The following is a 19,811-nucleotide window of genomic DNA, read 5'->3' as shown; positions in this document are numbered from 1 at the left end:
GGGTTTGACCTTGTGTTCGAAACCCTAAAAGGCTGCACACTTAGGTATGTCTTACCTAAAATCCAATGTTGAGTGGCCATTTTGCCTGCTGAACTTTATAAATGTGCATCTGTAAAACTAAAACTGACAATGCAGGTAAGACGAAGAAGCCTCTGCAGGTTTATTTCTAAGTGCTTGGGTGGTCCATGACTTCACAATATACAACTTCACTGATTAAAAAGGATCTTTGGTGCAGACAGGATGGAAGACGCATAAAAGAGTATACACAGAAGAGCTTACAAAACTTTCACTCATTGCATATCAGCCTCCAGAGAAAATGTCACACATTTTAAATGTAAGCTTCCCTTAGTAGTCGCCTTATTGGAATGATACTACAATAATATCTGTCAAAAAAATAATTAGATAAGAAGAAAATGTACCAGTCAGTTCTATTCATAACTGAGAAGACTAAATATGAGCTGCTAGCTAGGATGACTGAAGCTTTGTTTAGTAGTATTACTAGGAGATAATGGTCCAGAGGTATTTATTAGGATGACATAACAGTAACTGTAGTACCAATAAAATGTGTGAAATAAAACAATTAAGCATTAAATCAAATTTTTTCGATAAAATATACACCTTAACATACCAGCAGACTGAGGGAAGGAGTGTGGAAGGGGTCCCGGTGGTAAAGTAGCTCCTATGGCTTGAAAATTTGGAAACAGTGGAGGCAATGAAAAATTCATTCCGAAGGCGCTCTGCATAAAAGAGTATAAAAAAGTTAACCTCTCGGTGCATAGAACACAAAAAATTGTACACTTAAAGTGGAAATTACAACATTGAATTGTATTACCAATCTTTGAAGAGCAAACAGTGCAGCTTTCTCCTTGGCTTCATTTTCAGAGTGGCATGGAGGTCCATGGGTAATCAGGCCATTAGATAGAGTTACCTGGCACACAGTCATTGCCTGTCAGAAGCAGCAAAATAGAAACATTAACTACATTGGCAATGAGAACATGCACAAACAACTGGAACTAAATATGTTACACAGCAATTTATTTCAGTATTTTGTATAGTAGCAACATGTTGGCTGAGAGATACTTTAAACGAAACCATATATTGAAAAACAAAAACAGCAGCATTTAGAGAACAGATATTCTTAACAGAGAACTTTGAATTACATAGCTCTTGGCGTACACGTGCTAGATGTATGCTGATGAATTATACATTTGCATTGTCATGGAATGGAATGGCAGAAACAGCTTACCAGGAATATGTATTTGGTCTTTTTTTTTTACCACCTAGACTGCTCCTTAATCTTCACCTTTTTTATGACTGCCTGTAAACAGCCACTCCCTGCCACAGCAGATGAGTTTGAGTTATCCAAGTTCCTCAAAAGAAAGTGCTACTGCCTTGGGTTTGTAGGCGTATCTGAACTAACGTCAACTTATCACACAATGACCTGTGGCCTGTTCAAGCAGTTGCCATGCACTTAGGATGACAATTCTGAATTCCTTTAATAAAACAGTAAATTTAAAATTAATCTTAAAAAATCCTTGTCATAAGGGGAAGAATACAGTCCGAATGCTCCTGATCAAAGGGAAATGAAGGTTTGAATTCAACACACTGATCATATGCAACATCTTGATTATCACTCTTTGTCAGGACCTAGACAAAGAAAGTGCATCTAGTGGAGGAACCAGGTACACAACCTTTATGTCACGTATCTACTCCCAGAGCGATGTGGAAGAGAAACAGAACAACAATGTTGATTGGGTGTGGGGAGCGAGGTCAGGAGGAATTTAGCTCAAGGTAAAGAATGAGATTGAGGAATACCATAACTCTGAAAACTAGACGGGCACTAAAAATAACTACTGAACAGAGGTGCTAGGAATTCAAATGAAAAAAAGCTGATGCTATGAACATCCCGTGGGAGAGTCGACCTTAGGAGAAGCTGTCCCGACAAGAGGGTTAATATTGACCTGAGCAGAAATGTGGTCACTTAACTCGAGGGACTACACAAGAAGAAGCTGCAGCCAATAGTGTGTCTGAAGGACTTTATGTAACAATGACCTTAGTCATACCAGACACATATTATCCTCACACTGTATCTACATTGAGGAGGACTAGATTTTGGTCATCTTGTCCTTGGAAAGTGAAATATAAGCCCTGTCCTTCAGTGATAAAGCTACAGTCACTTGTATTGTTCCTTTTCTCAAAGCCCTTGAATTATTTTCCAGATTAAATGCCAAACCATTAGTATGGAGACAATGAACAAGACAGGATATGCAAGCCAGATCGCCATTAGACATTCCTTTTCACTAAAAAGATGGTGCATGGTTTGAACATTAGAAATATGGCATGACTAAAATAAACAAAGTTGGGGCAAATAGACTTCGGCCCAGATGGAAAACTTTGCTACGGAACATCTTTGTTGATAAAAAAATAACAGGAGAAATAATGTCATAAATAGCTGAACCTTGCCTGGAATGCAGATGTCTGGAGAGCCTACAGTACAGCATACATAAAAAAGCAAGGCTGAAGAGAATCAGATGGGGCATGCCATACTCTCTTGATCAAGAGAGAGCTGTGTCAATTAAAAACATTGGCAGTAGTTCATAAAGGTGTCACTTAATAGTTGTTCAGGATCCTACCCAACAGCAGGGAAAGATTCTAATAGCACGAGTCTCAGAAGCAATCGAAGTTGGAGGATTTAAAGTAATGTCATTTATAAATGACAGACAAAAGGTAAAGATTAAGACAGGTGGCCAGAAAGAGAGCATTATCTTTCAATGGAACAACCAGTAACAGAGTCTAACATTGGTACAGTAAATTAGGAGACTATCGGAGTTGCTTTCAATGCTAGTTATTTATCGAGCAGGTAAATGAGTTCAGAGATAGTAAAAGTGGATATGTCCCCCTTAGAGCTTTAAAATTAAAGTTAGACTAAGCTTCCAAAGAAGGTCGCATATTACGCTGCCCATAGAACAGATCTGCCACGTGCAAGCTTGTGGCTGTCAGAATGGGAGTACAGTCAAGGATGCAACTACATATCTAAACTGCAGATGTGAGGCATTTTCCTGTGTTCCAGGAGCAGTGGGCGACTACTACAAAGTATATGTGAAGGTACTGTCATTAAACACTGGTATTCCAGGGCCACATTAGTACTACATTTCAGACTGACAACCAAGAGCAGTCAAACGCTCTTGGAGGAGGTAGGGGTTACAAATTCAATTCAAATACAGAATGAGTCCGACACATTAAATCCCACTCAATAACCTCTATGCACAGTACATATGTTAATGAACAAGTTACTTGCCTTCGTTAAAAATATATCTGTGAGAAACAGTCAGTGATAGATTCCTTACCTTACAATTACCCCCAGGCGTCAGAATGGATGCGGAAAGTTTTTGTCAGCAGTACCCCTGCGCGTCGGAAGGTGACGTCGTGTTCTGAGCACAACCTTGTCCGGATGGACAGACAGAAAAGGAGGTTTGCAAAAAAGAGCCTGGAGCTCACTCACTCTCCTAGCAGAGGTGATGGCAACCAGGAAAACAGTCTTCAAAGTTAACAGATGAAGAGGACAGTTGTGAAGAGGCTCAAAGGGAGCGCACATTAAATATGTGAGAACCAGGTTCAAGTCCCACTGTGGCATTACGAAGGGAATAGGAGGGAAAAGATGAGTAATGCCTTTGAGGAATCTATTTACAACAGGGGACAGGAAGCCTAAGAAAGGCTGAAACAGCAGAAAGGAAGCCCTTGATAGTGCCCAGAGCAGAACCCTGCTGAGCCAAAGAAAGAAGGAACAAAAGGACGTAAGAAAGAGGGGCAGAAAGGGGATCCATAGCCTTTGCTGTGCACCATGCCACAAACTTGTTCCACCTGTAGGCGTACACCAACTTAGTGGAGGGACGCCTGGCTGCCAGAATGACATCACAGACTTCAGGAGGCAAGTCGAAAGGAATCAACTACCGCCGCTCAATCTCCACGCAAGGAGGTGGAGACTGGACAGGTTCGGATGGAGGACCGTCCTCTGCTGCTGCGACAGAAGATTCTCCCGAAGAGGCAGTCGGATCAGGGGATCGATGGTCATACTGAGTAGCTCGGGATACCAAACGCTTCGAGCCCAGTCCGTAGCCACAAGAATGACTTGGGCCCGGTCGCGCCTGATTTTCTTCAGCACTCTGGGCAGAAGTGGTAAAGGCGGAAAGGCATACAACAGACCGCAACTCCACTGGCGACGAAAAGCGTTGCCTAGCGAGTGCCGGCTTGGAAATTTCAATGCCCAGAACTGCTGACATTGCGCGTTCTCTTCGGTGGCGAATAGATCTAACCAAGGCTCTCCCCACTTTTGAAAGAGACATTGCGCCACCTCCGAGTGAAGACGCCATTCGCGATCCATCATGCACCTGCGGCTGAGTTCGTCTGCCCTGACGTTCAGTGAACCTGCCAGGTGTTGAACCACCAGGGAAATGCCCTGATGTTCCAGCCATGTCCAGAGGCGCAGGGCCTCCTGACATAGGGTCGACGACCCCACCCCACCCTGTTGTTTGCAGTACCACATGGCGGTTGTGTTGTCTGTGAACACCTGCACTACTCTCCCCTTGACAGAGGGAACGAATGCCTTCAGTGCAAGTCGGATCGCCCAAAGCTCCAAAAGGTTGATATGGAGCCTGGACTCCGCCTGAGACCAGAGGCCTCTGATCTCTGCCTCTCCCATGTGGACGCCCCATCCCAGGAGGGACGCCTCCGTCAGCACTCTGTGCTCCGGTTGGGAAAGGGAGAGGGATCAGCCACTGACCCTCTGCCGGCTCGTGAGCCACCACTGCAATTGTTGTGCAGTGCACTTTGAGATCTGGACGTAATCGGACAGGTTCTCCTGATGCTGCACCCACTGGAACTTCAGGTCCCACTGCAGAGCCCGCAAATGCCATCTGGCATGATCGACCAGCAGGATGCAGGAGGCCATGAAGCCCAGCAGCCTCAGGGTCATCCTGACAAAAACCCAGGATAGAGGCAGAAAGATCTGAATCAGAGCCTGAATATCCTGGACTCGCCGTTCGGGAGGATAGATCCGAAAGTGCGTCGTATCCAGAACCACTCCGATGAAGAGGAGCTTCTGAGAGGGAATCAGGTGTGACTTTGGCACATTGATGGAGAACCCAAGCAAATGCAGGAGGTTGGCCGTAGTCTGGAGGTGGGAAACGACTGTATGGGGCGAGTCTGCCTTCAGCAGCCAGTCGTCGAGATTGGGGAAGACTGGAACCCCTGATCTGCACAGATGAGCTGCAACCACCGCCATCGCCTTCGTGAACACCCGAGGAGCGCTGGTAAGGCCAAAGGGGAGCACGGTAAACTGAAAGTGCTGTGGCCTACCGTAAACTACAGCCAACACCGGTGGGCCGGCAGGACGGGAATGTGGAAATATGCGTCCTGCAGGTCAACGCTGCCATCGAGTCTCCAGGGTCGAGGGCAGACAAGACCTGAGCCAGAGTTAACATCTTGAACTTCACCTTCCGGAGGAAGCGATTGACGTCCCTGAGATCCAAGATAGGACGCAGGCCCTTGTCCGTCTTGAACACCAGAAGGTATTGGGAGTAACAACCACGTCCTACTTCTGGCGTAGGAACGTGCTCGATGGCCCCCTTGGCCAAGAGGACCGTGACCTCATGCTGAAGTGTCAAGTGATCCCCCGACGTGCGGTGGTACTGGGGCATGGCTGAAGGGGTAGTCTTGAAGGGGAGGGAGTAGCCCCTTCGGACTATTTGTAAAACCCACCTGTCCGAAGTGATAGTGTGCCAGTAGGGGATGTGATGGCGAATCCTGCCGCCCACTGGCGTTTGAAAGGCCTGAAAAACCAGACTAGGAAGGTTTGGAGGCAGTGGTGGCTGGGGTGGAGGTGTACTGACCCGCAAGCTGGCCCCCTGACCCGGCGGGTTCCACGTCCGCGCTGAGACTGTTGCTGCGCAGGCCTTTGGCTCTGAAACGAACGTGTCGGGGCGCCCCTTCCGTGGTCACGAAAGGAGTGAAAAGCAGAAGGCGGCGGAGGGCGCATGGCGGAAAGGACTAGGGACTTGGCCGTAGCCCGCGAGTCCTTAAAGCGCTCCAACGCACTATCTGCTTTGTTGCCGAAAAGGCGATAGCCATCAAAGGGCATCTCCATCAAAGTGTTCTGGACATTCTCAGAAAAAACAGTCGTCCTCCGCAAGGCATGGCGACTGAGCACCACCGTCGTGGAAATTGCCCTGCCCAGTGAGTCGGCGGTGTCAAGGCCACAACGAATAGTGAACTTGGCTGCATCCCTCCCTTCAGCAATAGCTTGAGAGAGCCCTGTCCGGGCCTCCTCCGGACACAGGCAACACGCGCGCCACCGTATCCCACACAGAGTGGGAATAACCGCCCAAGAGGCATGCAGTGTTCACAGACCGCAGCCCTGAACTGGCGGAAGAAAAAATCTTACCAAATTGCTCCAGTTTCTTCGATTCCCTGTCCGGTGATGCGGTAGGGAATGCGCTCAGGGACGCAGAGGCTTGAACAACCAAGCTCTCAGGGGTGGGGTGTTGGGAAAGGAAAAGGGGGTCGCCCGGGGTCGGGAGATGGCGTTGGGCCACGTTCCTATCCACAGGAGCCCCTGTGTTGGGCCTGGACCAGGTGCCCAAAAGAACGTCTGAAAGTGCATCATTAAAAGGCAGCAGTGGCTCCGAAGAGGTAGCCGCTGGCTGAAGGACTTCTGTCAGGAGGTTAGTCCTGACGGCCACTGTAGGGGGCACGAGGTGAAGGGCCTCGGCCGCCCTACGCAACACCACTGCATAACTTGCACCCTCCTCCGTAGCCACGGTAGGAGGAGACCGCATGCCAAGGTCAGGAGAGGTATCAATACCACTGGCATCCCCAAACTCCTCTGTCCAGTCCGGGTCAAACTCACATTGTGCTGTGAGAGGGTCCTAAGACCCCTCCCAGGTCTCCCCTTCCTCCGAAGGCTGATAAACAGGCCGAAAATAAGGAGGATTGACAGGGATAGAAATCCCCCATCGGCGTAGGAATAGGCGTCTAGCGACGCCGGTTCGGCGCCATATCCACTTCGGGGCTGAAAACGGGGGCGCCGTCGTCCGGCAAGCCGGGTGACGTCAGAGGTGGTGCCGGTGTGGTCGACGTCAGTGGAGGTGTCACAAGGTCAACCGGCATCGACCGGGATCCAGGCATGGATCCATGATGGTCCTGCAGCGCCGGAGCCGACAGCGATGCTGGAGCCACCGGCAGTAAGGGGCTAGAACCCTCAGTCGGGCCGGCAGGGCCCAAAGGCGCACCGGCGGGGCCCCGACGGCCCAAAGAGGCGAGCCATGGTTTACAGAAATTCACCGACGGACCAGGGAAGGGTGGGTAGGCTGGCGGACACTGCGTAGGCTCCACCGAAGCCGTGTGGAAGGCACCACCTGCACCCTCAGCCGTGTCGAGCGATGGGGGCGAGGGGAAGTCGGAGAGCTACGATGCTTCTTTGACTTCTTGGAATGCTTCGTCTTACCTGACCCCGAGTGCGAAGACTTCGATCCCGACGAACTTTCGTGGCAGCTCCGCGACCGGTCCCTTGACCTCCCACGGGACCGGGAACTTGAGCGGCACGGAGCCGACTGCCGGACTTCAAGCAACTTTCCGCAAAGTCTCGGCGCCATGGCCCGGCAGTCGGAGCACGACTTGGGGTCGTGGTCGTGCTCCAGGCAGTAAAGACACGTGGTGCGGGTCCGTCACTGACATCATGAGATGACATTCCCCGCAGGTCTTGAAGTCGGGCATCTCTACTGCGCCAGGAGTCAATCGACTCGAAAAATAGAGACATAAAGCCTCTAAAAAACTCAGTCAAAAAGTGACTGGGGAGACTGTTTTCTCCGGATCTACGTTTGCTGGCGCGGAAATAGAAAGAACTGACGTCAGCGCGCTAGGGCTGAGTCTAAGTAGCTACCGCGACGTCATCTCGGCGACTACGACGCCAACGACGGACACGGAGCTGCACGACGCCACCTTCCGACGAGCAGGGGTACTGCTGACGAAAACTTTCTGGATCTAGTCTGACGCATGGGGGTAATTCTAAGGTAAGGAATCTACCACTAACGTGTTTCTTTCAGATACAGAAAATGGCTATTATAAACAGTAGGTAGATTAATCAGTTAAAAATAACTTACAATGAAAAAACGAGACGGTGCTAGCACTTTCTGGCAATGAGATATGACCTCCTAAAGCCCCTCCTGCTTGGTGGTAGGATTTAGATTTTCTGGGGATGTGGACATCTTGGTATTTGTAGGAGCTTTTCTCCTCTCCTCTAAGGGATTAAAGTTTCTTTAAGAGATAAACATATGAGGTCTCTGGACCAAGTTCTGGAACCCAACTGGACAACTCAATGAGCTGAAGCCTTCTCAGCTCCTGATTTGCCAATACCCAAAAAAACTAAAGATGCTGCACAAAAAACATCCTCCACCCAAAAAACACAACCTAAGGAAGTCAATAGAGCAATTCAGTTTTTGAAGTCAATGATGACAAGAAGTATATCCAACTGCATTCAGCTTGGACACAGTTCAAATCATAATCCGCTAAGGAATGTCTGGGAGGTATTTAATTGGGACAGATGCACTAGTAGGCCAAATCCACTAGGGAGTTACAAGTTTTCCTAAACACTAGGCAGCTATGCTGCGCCACAATTCAATTTAGCAGTTCCTGGTTTATTCTTCTGTTGGCCAAGTGGGTTGTGGAGATTGTGTGGCTTCTGGGGAACCTCATCCCACTAATATGTTCTTCATGCAGATTCTCCAAGTAGTCTTGCTTCTATCAGGTTAGCTCCTCTTGGAAAGCAGAGTCTAGATCCTCATCTTATGGAGGCTAGTAAGTTGCCAAACTTGTCTTAAGTTACAGCCTGTAAGGGTTTGCACAATATTCCCTGTCTTGATATGATATACCCATTATATATAGTGTATTCTGTCATTGGTATGGCTTCACAACTCAATCGGGTTGAGAAAACACTTGCCCTGGTTTAAAAACTTTCACTGGAGACTAGAGTCTGGAGGTGATAAAGAGCTGCAGTAGCTAAGAAGAAGTTTGAGGATATTTCTTTTTTTTTGTTGTTAATCTCCGGATGAATGAGCAAGTTACTTACCCTCATTAACAATTTTTCTGGTGGATACCCTAACCACAGATTCTTCACCTTCTGACTATTTCCTTGGTGTCAGACTGCATCCGGTAACTTTAAAGCAGTTCTCCTGCGCTCTGGTAGTCAATGTTGTTTGGCTCCAGAAGTGATGAGCAGAGCCACAAATAGGGCCACCACTGCGTGCTGGCGTCAGTTTTCTCAGGCTGTCCGTACCCTCAGAGGCAAAGCATATCGGCAAAATGTAATGACCAGTCTGCCGATCTCTGAATTGGGACATTTTTAGAAGGGAAAAAATTCCAGTTCACAAAATTGGGGAATGGGAGGGTCGGAGAGAAATCTGTGGTTGGGCAGAGTATTCACTAGAAATATCATTACCTTAGGTAAATAACTTGTTCTTCTGATAGATACTTCTAACAGCAAACTCCTCGACTTGTGAATAGATGCAATAGCAGTAATTCTCCACGTGGTGGGTCTGTGCATTGGCTCAGACCAAAAAGTCCTGCAGGATCGAATGTTTAGGCAGTTGTGCAGTGCAAACATTATGCACCAAAGCCCATATAGCCGACAGACACATCCAAGGTCAGGCACTCCCCTTGCCAGTGCAGTGGAAGCAACTTTGGCTCTAGTGGAATGAGCCTGTCGCGTAGCTTTCACCCTATGGTAGAAACGGTGCCTTTGTGGACAGCATAACCTTTGGGATGGAGCCAAGATGATTCCATGCACCCACTCGGGATATGTCGTCCTATAGGCCAGCTAGCTCACAGTGCCACCATAAGCCCCCCTAACCCTACGCGGGTAGCAAGTGGTTTTGGCAACCACTGAACATGACAACCCCAATCCCCCAGGAATCGTGGTCACATTTCTAAAACCCTTTTTGCTCAGTCACTCGTGCTCTCTTTCTCGTGATTCTTGTATAAAATATATGTGCTGCAATGATCAACAGACAGAAGAAAATGAAAGTTATTCGAAGTATTAGGACAGGAAACAGAATGAAAAGTTCCACCATTATGCTAAAACAGTGTAATTATATGCAAGCATTTAAAACAAAATGGAAATATGGAGTACTCCTACTATGCATCCCCTAACTTAAGTGTCTAGGGCATGTGTGTGTTCTGCCAAGAATTCACATATTGGATGATCCATCCCCTGATACCTGAAGGGAAAGAATGTAGGTCCACGTTGTGGTCACGAGCTGGACACTACTCATTGAGATATCGCCAGGCTGCTGGGCCGAAGCATCAGAATGTAGAGGAAGCGCTCCTCTGCCAATACCTGGAAATGGATGTTTGTTTATAACAAAAGCATCCTTGCCTTGGGCCGAGATCTTGGTCAGGCCGCCATTGTTTATGAGTTATAGATAGCTCTCTCACCATTTGTACGAAACAAATAATCACATTTGCACAATGTATGTATTACCTTGTACATGGTGTGTCAAGGTATCATGACAGTGTTCCTGCAATGTTGGTTTGTAAGCAGGTATAGTGTCCTAGAAACTACTCCGCACTGTCACGGTTGCAAATCTGTGGCAAAAGTCATTGTGTGAGCGAGAAGGCAACTTTAGGAAGAAACCTGTGTCCATGTAAAAATGGCAGTGTTTCCCCCTATGCCTAACTGGGACACATGACAAGCCCATAGTCCTTCTGAGGGCAGACTCCTAGCCAGTGTATAGTAGATATTTATGCTGACACCACTCCATTGTGAAATGGTCAGCAAATGCACTACCTTACCCTTCTTTGCACTGGAGAACCCCACAAAGAGCTGACCATTCATCCAATGCCAAAGGTGTTTTATGTCATCTACATAAAAGCTTAATGCCTTTTTAGTGTTCAAACAAAGGACTATCTCTTTCCCCTTGGAGGGATGAGGTGGGGCAAAGAATGCCGGAATGGTGACAGCCTGCCTAACATAAAACGGAGTGACCTCTTTTGGTAACAAGCATTGGCATAGCCAATAGGTCTCGCCTTTGGGACCTTAGAAGTGTTTAGAGAGAGCTATAAGCTTTGCGGTCTGCATGCAAGCAAGGCCGTCAGAGTGCCAGCTGTAGCACGAGCCATGACATCTATAAATCAGTACTACCCAACAGATCTGGTTTTGTAATGTAGGGCTGTTACAAAGGTTTGAAAACCAGAGTAGCAAAGAAACTCGTGTGTGCGCACCACAGCTAGCCAGCAAAGATGCACGTGGGGAATCCAGGAGTCTCCACAAATCTCCGCCATGTTTATGCAGGCATAGCAGCACAAGCACCTAATTCGGCAATAAACCCGGCTGGAGTAGCAAAGAACATCAAATGTCAACCATTACCAACATCGTCACCAGCAATAAAAAAACGGCGCAACCTCTTTCACAAAAGTAGGCAGTAGCGCTTGTGAAAAGCACAGCGCTCTAACAATCGTAAGCAAAAGAGGGCGGTCCCCAGATTGCAAGCACGGCACGTTGTGTACTAGTAACCTGTAAGGAAGTGGGTTTCTGTTGCAGTAACCCCCCCACTTTTTGCCCGATACCTGATGCACTTTTCCTTGGTGTGCCCTGGGTCCCTGCCAATCAGGTACCCAGGGCCTGTGTTCCTTCCTTAAAAACTGTTCTAAAGCCTATACCCAATTGGCATCTCTGGCCACATGTCAGCCTCTGGTAAATGGTACCCTAGGTACCCAGGGCATTGTGACCAGAGAAGGCCCCTAAGGGCTGCAGCACTTATTGTGCCCCCCTTAGGGACCCTGTACCCTGACACACACACTGCCTTTGCAGGCTGAGTGTCCTGGTGCAGAATTAAACACAGAGTCGACATGGCACACATCCCTGTGTGCAATGCCCACAAACCCACTGCCCTGGCATACATCAGCCAACACCTCTAGATGGGTGCCCTATGCCAGTGGTGAGGACACAGGTGTATGAGCCCTGTGCCCCTACAGTACCCAGGGCCATTCCTGGGCACTGTAAGTGCAGTGATACAATTGAGAGTATATGGTGCTGGGAGGTTGTCATTACGAACTCCACAGCATCATAATGACTACACTGAAGACTGACAAGTTTGATATCAAACTTCTCAGCACATTAAGCCCACACAGATGCCAGTGTGGGATTTAATGTAAAATGCACTACAGATGGCATCTTAGAGATGCCCCCTGAAACCTAACCTACAATCCACGTCTTGTCTGAGTGGTTGTCTAGGCTGCCACACAGCAGACATGTTGCTGGACCCCTGGGTGGAGAGACCCCGCTCTCGGCCTGCAACAATGCACATCCTGGGCGAGGTGCTAGGTCTCCTCCCCCAGGCTGGGCAGGGGGAAGCTTCAAAGGCATGCCGCCTGTGTGAGCTTCTCCAGGCCCCTTGCTGTACTCAGCAACTGACCCCCACCGGTTCTGACCCCCACTCTGGCGGGAAGACTGGCAGGAAACCCTACGTGAGGAAAGGGGGTGTGCCAGCCTGTGCCAACTCCACCCCTCAGGTGGGAGAGGCGAGGTAAAGCACAACTCCGGGCTCCGGCCATCTTGAGGATGGGAAGTCCTGCCCAATCACAGCTAGGCTCCTGCTCCCCTCCCACCAGAGAGGAGCAGGATAGGGGGTGTACTCACCCCAGGACAGGGACCCATTGGTCCCTGCCCTCACCCTACCTGTAACGTCCCTAAATTTAGTATTTAGGGGCACCCTGAACCTTCCTTCCTCAGATCCAGATTCGAAAACAAGCAAGAAGATCAAGAAACCAGAAGACCCGCCGTGCAGCTGCTAACAAGAGGACAACACCAACTGACTTGGCCCCAGCCCTACGGGCATGGTGATCCTTGAACCTGCTCCTGTGGAACTCCGGCGCCTTCAGTGGTCAGCAACCTCAAAAACCCCAGAGGACCTGACCACCTTGAGACTCTACCAAGACTGGGACTGCCACGAGCAGTGGATCTGCTCAAATAGCAAAACCCCTGGTGCCAGCCAGGAACCGCGAATCCAGCACACTCTGCACCAGCCGAGCCCGGCCTGTGCCCGAGTGGACAAGGACCCTGAGGACGTCCCCCCGGCGATTCTGACCTAGAATCCAGTGCCCAAGGACCCTCCTCAACGATCCAGACGATGCCTGCAGCCTCAGAACCAGGGACCACTCCAACCGCGACCAGCAGGGGTTAAGATTTTCCGACGTCAAAAGACACCCCTGCACCCGGCGCCCCACTGTGCCAACTCCTGGGTGCCTACCTATCCTCCAAGATCCCAACTTACCACTCGAAGTGTTGGTCGCTCCTGAAGATCCTCCGTCCCCGAGCCTGCAGCCTTTGTTCACTTTCCGAGATCTCCATTGAATACCATTGAGCGCCCGACGGCTCAAAAGCACCTTGCACCCAGCCGCCCGAGTGCCCCTGGCAGTGCAACCTATGTCCTAATCTACTTCCCCATTTTCCCTGAGCAAGTGACTAGTTGCGCAGCTCCCACAGCCGCGTGGCATGCTCGCCATCAGTCACCAACCGAAGGCCCCCTGCCTCTCATTGAATAACATTGGGCATAACTACCTCTGCACCCGACTGCCCCTGTGCCGCTGAGGGTGTACCAACTGTACCTACATGACCCTGGGAGACCCCTGAGTCTATGGCCAGAACCTTAACTCTGCCAGTCGAGTACTTACCTAAAAGCCGACAACTCACTTTTCTTCAATAGGCTAACATTGACTGGTTTCACTTGTGAGGAGTTTTGGAACTTTAAAATATTCATCTAAAATCAGCCGTACAACGAATTCCGATTTACTCACCTGTTATCAGGAGAGACCTCAGTGCTGCATCTTGTAGCTCAGTACTGACCCTGAAAAGTAATTTTAACCATACTTACCAGTAACTTTAATTTCCTTCCATAGGATAGCATTGCCTACTTTTTGCTGAAAAAGTTTGTGTCGATTTTTGAAACTTACAAATATTCTTTAAAAATCGTACCAACGATAAAAACGTAATTACTTGCCTGTTTTAGATAGATGTCCCAGTGCTGAACCTAGGAGCCCAGCACTGGATTACAAAAGTAACGAGAACATACTTTACCCGTAACTCGAATTTTCTTCCATAGGAAACCATTGACTGTTTTTCTGTGAAATTTCTTTTGTGTCGATTTTGCAAACTTATAAATATTCCCTAAAAATCGCCTGTATAACTTAAACGCAGTTTCTCAACTGCTTACAGGTGGTACACTAGTGCTGGATCCAGGATCCAACACTGACCTAGAAAAAGTAACCATGACCCCACTTACCTGCTAAGTGAATTTCCTTCCATAGGATAACATTGGTAATTTGATCAGAAAAAGTTTCTCTGTGTCAACTTTTAAAATAGCAAAATATTGCTTAAAAATCACAACAGTAACTAAAACGTATTTACTCACTTGTTTCCAAGAACTGTCCCAGGACTGAATCTAGGATCCAGTCCTGGAGTAAGAAAAGTAATCCTGAAAGTAATCAATTGCATATAACTTAAACTTCCCATTGAGCTCAATGTATTATTGTGTTTGAAATTGTGTTGCCTATTGCGACAAACTGAAACTACTGCATTTCAAGTCAATTGCCTCTAGCAAAGTATTTAACTAAAGCATCTCATTCTGATAAAGTATATTTTGATACCTCTTGTTGGTTCTAAAATAAAACAACCATATATTTGTATATAAAAACCATTGGCCTAGAGTTCAGTTCTTGAGTGTGTGAGACCATTTGCTAACTGAGTGTGTACAACAAATGCTTTACACTGTCCTCTGATACTGCCTTACTGCTCGACCAAGCTGCCACTTTAGAGAGCAAGGTTATATCTAACTTTAGCCTCTGCCAAACCTCTGGGGACTGTGGACTCTGTGCACACTGTACCTATTTGGGAACAGTATATACCGAGCCACTTTCTCACATAACCTGATCGACAAGCACTGCAGCTGCCGCCCTGTGCGCCGCAGCTCGCTCCCAAGGCAAAACGCCGTGGGAGTGAACATTTCAAAAGAGGTGGGACGAGCACCCACCTTTAGCCATTTGCGTGCTTTCATTCTTGAGACACATGCAAAAACCAATCCAATGTGTGGGAGGAGTCAGACCCACACAGAGTAGCAACAAGGAGCCTCGCAGAGCAGCGCATTTCAAACAGCCTTTTGACATATGTGTATGCATACACAAGTCAAGTTATTTAAGGGTTTGCTCGAAACTGTAAAAGTTTAAAGGATTTTAAATCTTAAAAACCTTCCAGCACAAATTGCTCAACTGCATCTGCAGCAAATTTGACTAAATATGAATTGCACATAGAGCCTACTTGGACCATGTGCCCACTTTTTTTTTTTTTTTACACACGATACAAATACGCCAATAATTTGGAAGTTTGCAGGACCAATCGACTCATTCTGTGAGTGTCATATCTGTTAAATTAGAATACATATTCCACTTGCCAATAAACACCACTAAAAAGTAGGGGAAGAAAATGTTATTAGGACTGTATGATTCCAGCTTTATCTACTTACTCCACTACTAACCCATTCACTTTTTAGCACTAGAAAAAATAAATGATTTGCAAAAATACTGAAGAATCATCAGCACACCACACTGTGAGAAGTTGGCCTGATATGTAGTGCTCACTATTCTAGTTATCACTGTGTATCATTCCAAACGACCCTTATTGATGATTGGTTGTAAGTCAACCTTATAGACCAGCTATCCTAGTAGCGTGGACAAGAGCAGTCTTCAGGCTAAACTCTAGAGGGCGTGTTAAGCCAGCTGTTTACCATCACATATACCCCTTGAACGCCAAGTGAAAGGACACCACACAAGTTGTTATGAAAATAAAGGATATTTATTTATAACAAGACTACCCTGGCTCTTTATGCGTCAGGGAGCTAAGCACAATACAAAACTCTTAGGAAAATACTTCTGGTTGCACAATTTACACAAATGCCCGAAGGGCACGAAACCATTTACACTGCAAGTGGAATGGGAGAGGTTAGAAAGTTTAAAGTTACTGATTCCGGAGGAATCCGATCAGTGGGACTAAACGAAAAAGGAACTGGACACTTGTAGAGTGAACCTACGATGGAGCACCGAGATGCTCGAGTTACCTAGCCCAGAGGCTGCGGCTGCGTGGGGTTCAGCAAGATGTCGGGAGTCCTCGTTGTAGTCTCAGGAGCCTGAAAGAAGAAGTTGCTGGCAGGCGACCAGTGTCGATGTTCAGCGAGATCCAAACCTGGATCGGTGATGAAGGAAACCTGAAAGCAGAGGGGACTCAGTTCTCAACCGCTAGCCAGCGATCGTGTGGGTACCAGGAAGGTACCGGATGAAGTCACCTCGACCAGGTGAGTGGATGACGTCGGACTCGGCTGTTCCTCGGACCAGGGGGCGCGGCGGCGACCAGGATGGAGGGTGAGCTGTCCCACGAAGGTGTCTGCTGTCGATGATGCTGGGCCCAGGAGTGGGGCAGCAGGTCGTGGCAGTGGCAAACCCACGCGGTGGAGTCAAGATGGCGTCTGGAGTGGACCAGGAGGGTCCGAGGTACTCCTCTGTTGAAGGGGAGCAAGAGCCAGTCTGGAGCAACCAGACCAGTGATGAAAAGACTGTCGTGGTGCGTCGTGAAGAGGGCCACAAGCCGGTCGGCGAGTGGTCGGACAACGCGGTGAGCAGCAAGGAGCAGAAGGGCCCCCACGCAGATCTCGTGGATGCTGGGGAGGCAGACTTCGGTGCTGGAGCCGCTCAGGGTTAGGGCTTCTCAAACCCTAGGTGCACTCACTCGAGGGTCCCTCGGTGGGCGTGCTAGATAAGAGTCGTGCAGGTTCTGAAGATGGCCGGTCCCGCAGGTCTCGTCACACCTCCGAATCTCAGCTGGGCTGACGATGTAGGTAGAGGTCAGAGATGGCAGGGAACCCGGGTCTCGTCGAGCTGGGCAGTCTTGATCCGTGGGAGAGACGTCCAGCAAACCGCAAGCGCTTGGGTGGTGCCTGCTGGTGCAGGGTGGCTACTACTTAGCCACAAGGGAGAGTCTTCAGAAATAGTCAAGAGTTCCTTTCGTGGAAAGTAGTTCAAGATTCAGAATTATCCAATTTGGGAAGGGGACTCGCTCCTACCTTTATTCTAGGAAAAGGGGCTGGCCCGTGACTAGGTCCTACCTATGGGTGGGGCCAGGAGGGGGGTGGTTACACCCCCATCCTTTGTCCGGCTTCGCCCCAGCTCAGGGGCAGGGTTGCCCCCGAAACTGGTTTGAGCCGGTCTATGCACAGTGAGCACCGGGGTGCCACTTGCAATCACCTTCCTTTCAGCCCTGCCTACCTGGGATACACAAACCCTGTCTGGGATGGTGCTAACACCGCCCTCGACAGGAAACCCTTTGTCCAAGCTCCCCTCGCTGGAAGGTCTCCCAGCAGCAGGAGGTCAGACTTGTGTCTGGTGGCAGCATCCATTTTGTGATGCTGAGGCTTGAGTCAACTTTAACCGGGGTTCAAGGTTACTTCCATGTCGTGCCCCTCTAAAAGGGGGGAATGCCAACCCCGTCGCCAGAATTGGCGAGGGGTTCGTATTCCAATTCATATGACACCTTACTCGACATGTGTGGGTGATGCGATGCCAGAGTGAGCAAGTAACCGCGAGGATTATAATGCATTTTAAGGTAGTTGGCACGCGTCACCATGGAACGGCTATTAGGACTTGGTTCCGCAAGCCGTCGACGGGCTCAGCTCGCGCCAGAGCACCATCCCACATGATTCCCCGCACTCTGCCTTCAGGATTGATAAGGCCTGCCATAGGAGTGACTGATAGGAATCCATGTGTCCATTTTAGGGTTAGGTATAGGAATACTACACCTACAGCAACGGGTGATTACACCACCTTGCCCCAGCTGTCGTGCAGCCAGTTGTGTCAGATTTGGGCGGCCATCCAGGGGTGGCATAATACATGCTGCAGCCCCTGGTAGGCCCTGGGTACACCGATGCCCTGGATACCTGTGGTATGCTGATACAGGGACTGATAAGGCGGCCCAGTTCCAATTAGTGGGTGCACCTAATGTACATGTGTGTTAATTTCGAGAGAGAACAGATAGGCTGTGGGTCTGATTGGCAGGCCCACAGCCAGGGAAAGTCGTAAACCAATGAAGCAAAAAGCAAAAAATCTGGGTGATCATATGATTGCAGACCCTACTCTCCTACATGACCCCCCCCCCAAACTTTGGGACAATAAGCTAACCTTGACCAGGTGAGTCTTCTTGCTCTAAGTGGAAATACCTGGAGAGCCCATCTGCATTGCCATGATCAGTGCCAGGTCTATGCTCCACTGTGAAGTCCCTCCCCTGTAGGGAAATGGACCACCTAAGTAGTTTAGGTTTTCACCCTTCATTTGATTTAGCCACAAGAGGGGCTTATGGTCGGTCCGAATCTTGAAGTGAGTGCCAAACAAGTATGGCCTCAACTTCTTCAGGGCCCAAACCACAGCAAAGGCCTCCCTCTCAATAGCTGACCAATTCTTCTCTCTGGGGGTCAGCCTCCTGCGAATAAAAGCTATGGGCTGGTCATGACCATCAAAATTTGGACAATTAATGTTTTGGAGTAGTCTGGACTCTTTAGGATAGGCGCTGTGCACATGGCCTGCTTTAGGTCATCGAATGCCTTTTGACAGCTTGCTGTCCACTGAACTTTTTTTGGCATCTTTTTACTTGTCAGATCGTTTAGCGCGGTCACAATGGATCCATAATTTCTGACAAATTTCCGGTAATAACCAGTCAGGCCCAAGAAAGCTCGAACCTGAGTCTGGGTGGTTGGAGGAGCCCAGTCCTGGATGGCCTGTATTTTGCTCTCCAATGGCTGAACCTGGCCTCCACCTACAAGGTGGCCCAGGTATACAACCTGTGTCTGCCCTATCTGGCACTTAGTGGCCTTGATAGTGAGGCCTGCCTTTTGCAGGGCCTCTAACACTTTTCTCAGGTGGATCAGGTGATCCTCCCAGGTGGAGCTAAAGACAGCGATATCGTCCAGATACGCCGCACAGAAGTCATCCAACCCAGTGAGAACTCGATTCACCAGCCTTTGGAAGGTGGCAGGTGCATTTTTCAAACCAAAGGGCATTACCAAGAACTGATAATGCCCACCCGGGGTAGAAAATGCTGTTTTGGGCTTGGCTTCCTCAGCTAACCTGATTTGCCAATACCCAGCTGTCAGGTCAAATGTACTTAAGTAGTTGGCCGAAGCCAACCGGTCTATAAGTTCATCTGCTCTTGGTATCGGGTGGGCGTCAGTCTTAGTGACTGCATTGAGGCCTCTGTAGTCCACGCAAAACCTCATCTCTTTCTTACCGCCCTGGGTGTGAGGTTTTGGCACGAGAACTACTGGACTAGCCCAGGGGCTGTCCGAGGGCTCAATGACTCCCAGCTCCAACATTTTCTGCACCTCTGTCTTGATGCAGTCTCTGACATGATCAGGCTGTCGATAGATTTTACCCTTTACGGGCAGACTGTCCCCAGTGTCGACCTCATGGGTACACCAATTGGTCTGACTGGGTGTCAGAGAGAACATATGTCGAAAGGATTGAAGAACCTGTTTACAATCCTGTTGTTGATGTCCAGAGAGGCTGCCACAAAAGACAACACCATCTACTGACCCATCGTCAGGGTTCTGAGAGAGCAGGTCCGGGAGAGGGTCACTCTCCTCCTCCTGTCCCTCATCTGTGGCCATGAGCAAGCCCATGCCCTCCCTGTCGACATATGCCTTGAGCCTGTTTACATGGAGCACCCGGTG

At 48.8% G+C, this 19,811-nt stretch overlaps 1 protein-coding gene across 1 annotated transcript in view; it reads right to left on the bottom strand.

Annotated features, from left to right (window-relative positions):
* Positions 1-19,811, bottom strand: part of XRN1 (5'-3' exoribonuclease 1) — a 1,184,094-nt gene that overhangs the window by 149,084 nt on the left and 1,015,199 nt on the right. Inside the window, exons 39-40 of the mRNA XM_085633624.1 lie at positions 833-946; positions 629-737 (exon numbers count right to left, since the gene is read on the bottom strand). Coding sequence (XP_085489750.1) covers positions 629-737; positions 833-946 — 223 coding nt within the window. The remainder of the gene's footprint in view (positions 1-628; positions 738-832; positions 947-19,811) is intronic.

Source organism: Triturus cristatus, chromosome 11 (assembly GCF_964204655.1).
Source record: "Triturus cristatus chromosome 11, aTriCri1.1, whole genome shotgun sequence".
NCBI lineage: Eukaryota > Metazoa > Chordata > Amphibia > Caudata > Salamandridae > Triturus > Triturus cristatus.
Note: the sequence above shows the minus strand (reverse complement) of the source record. Positions and strands in the feature narration are given on the sequence as shown.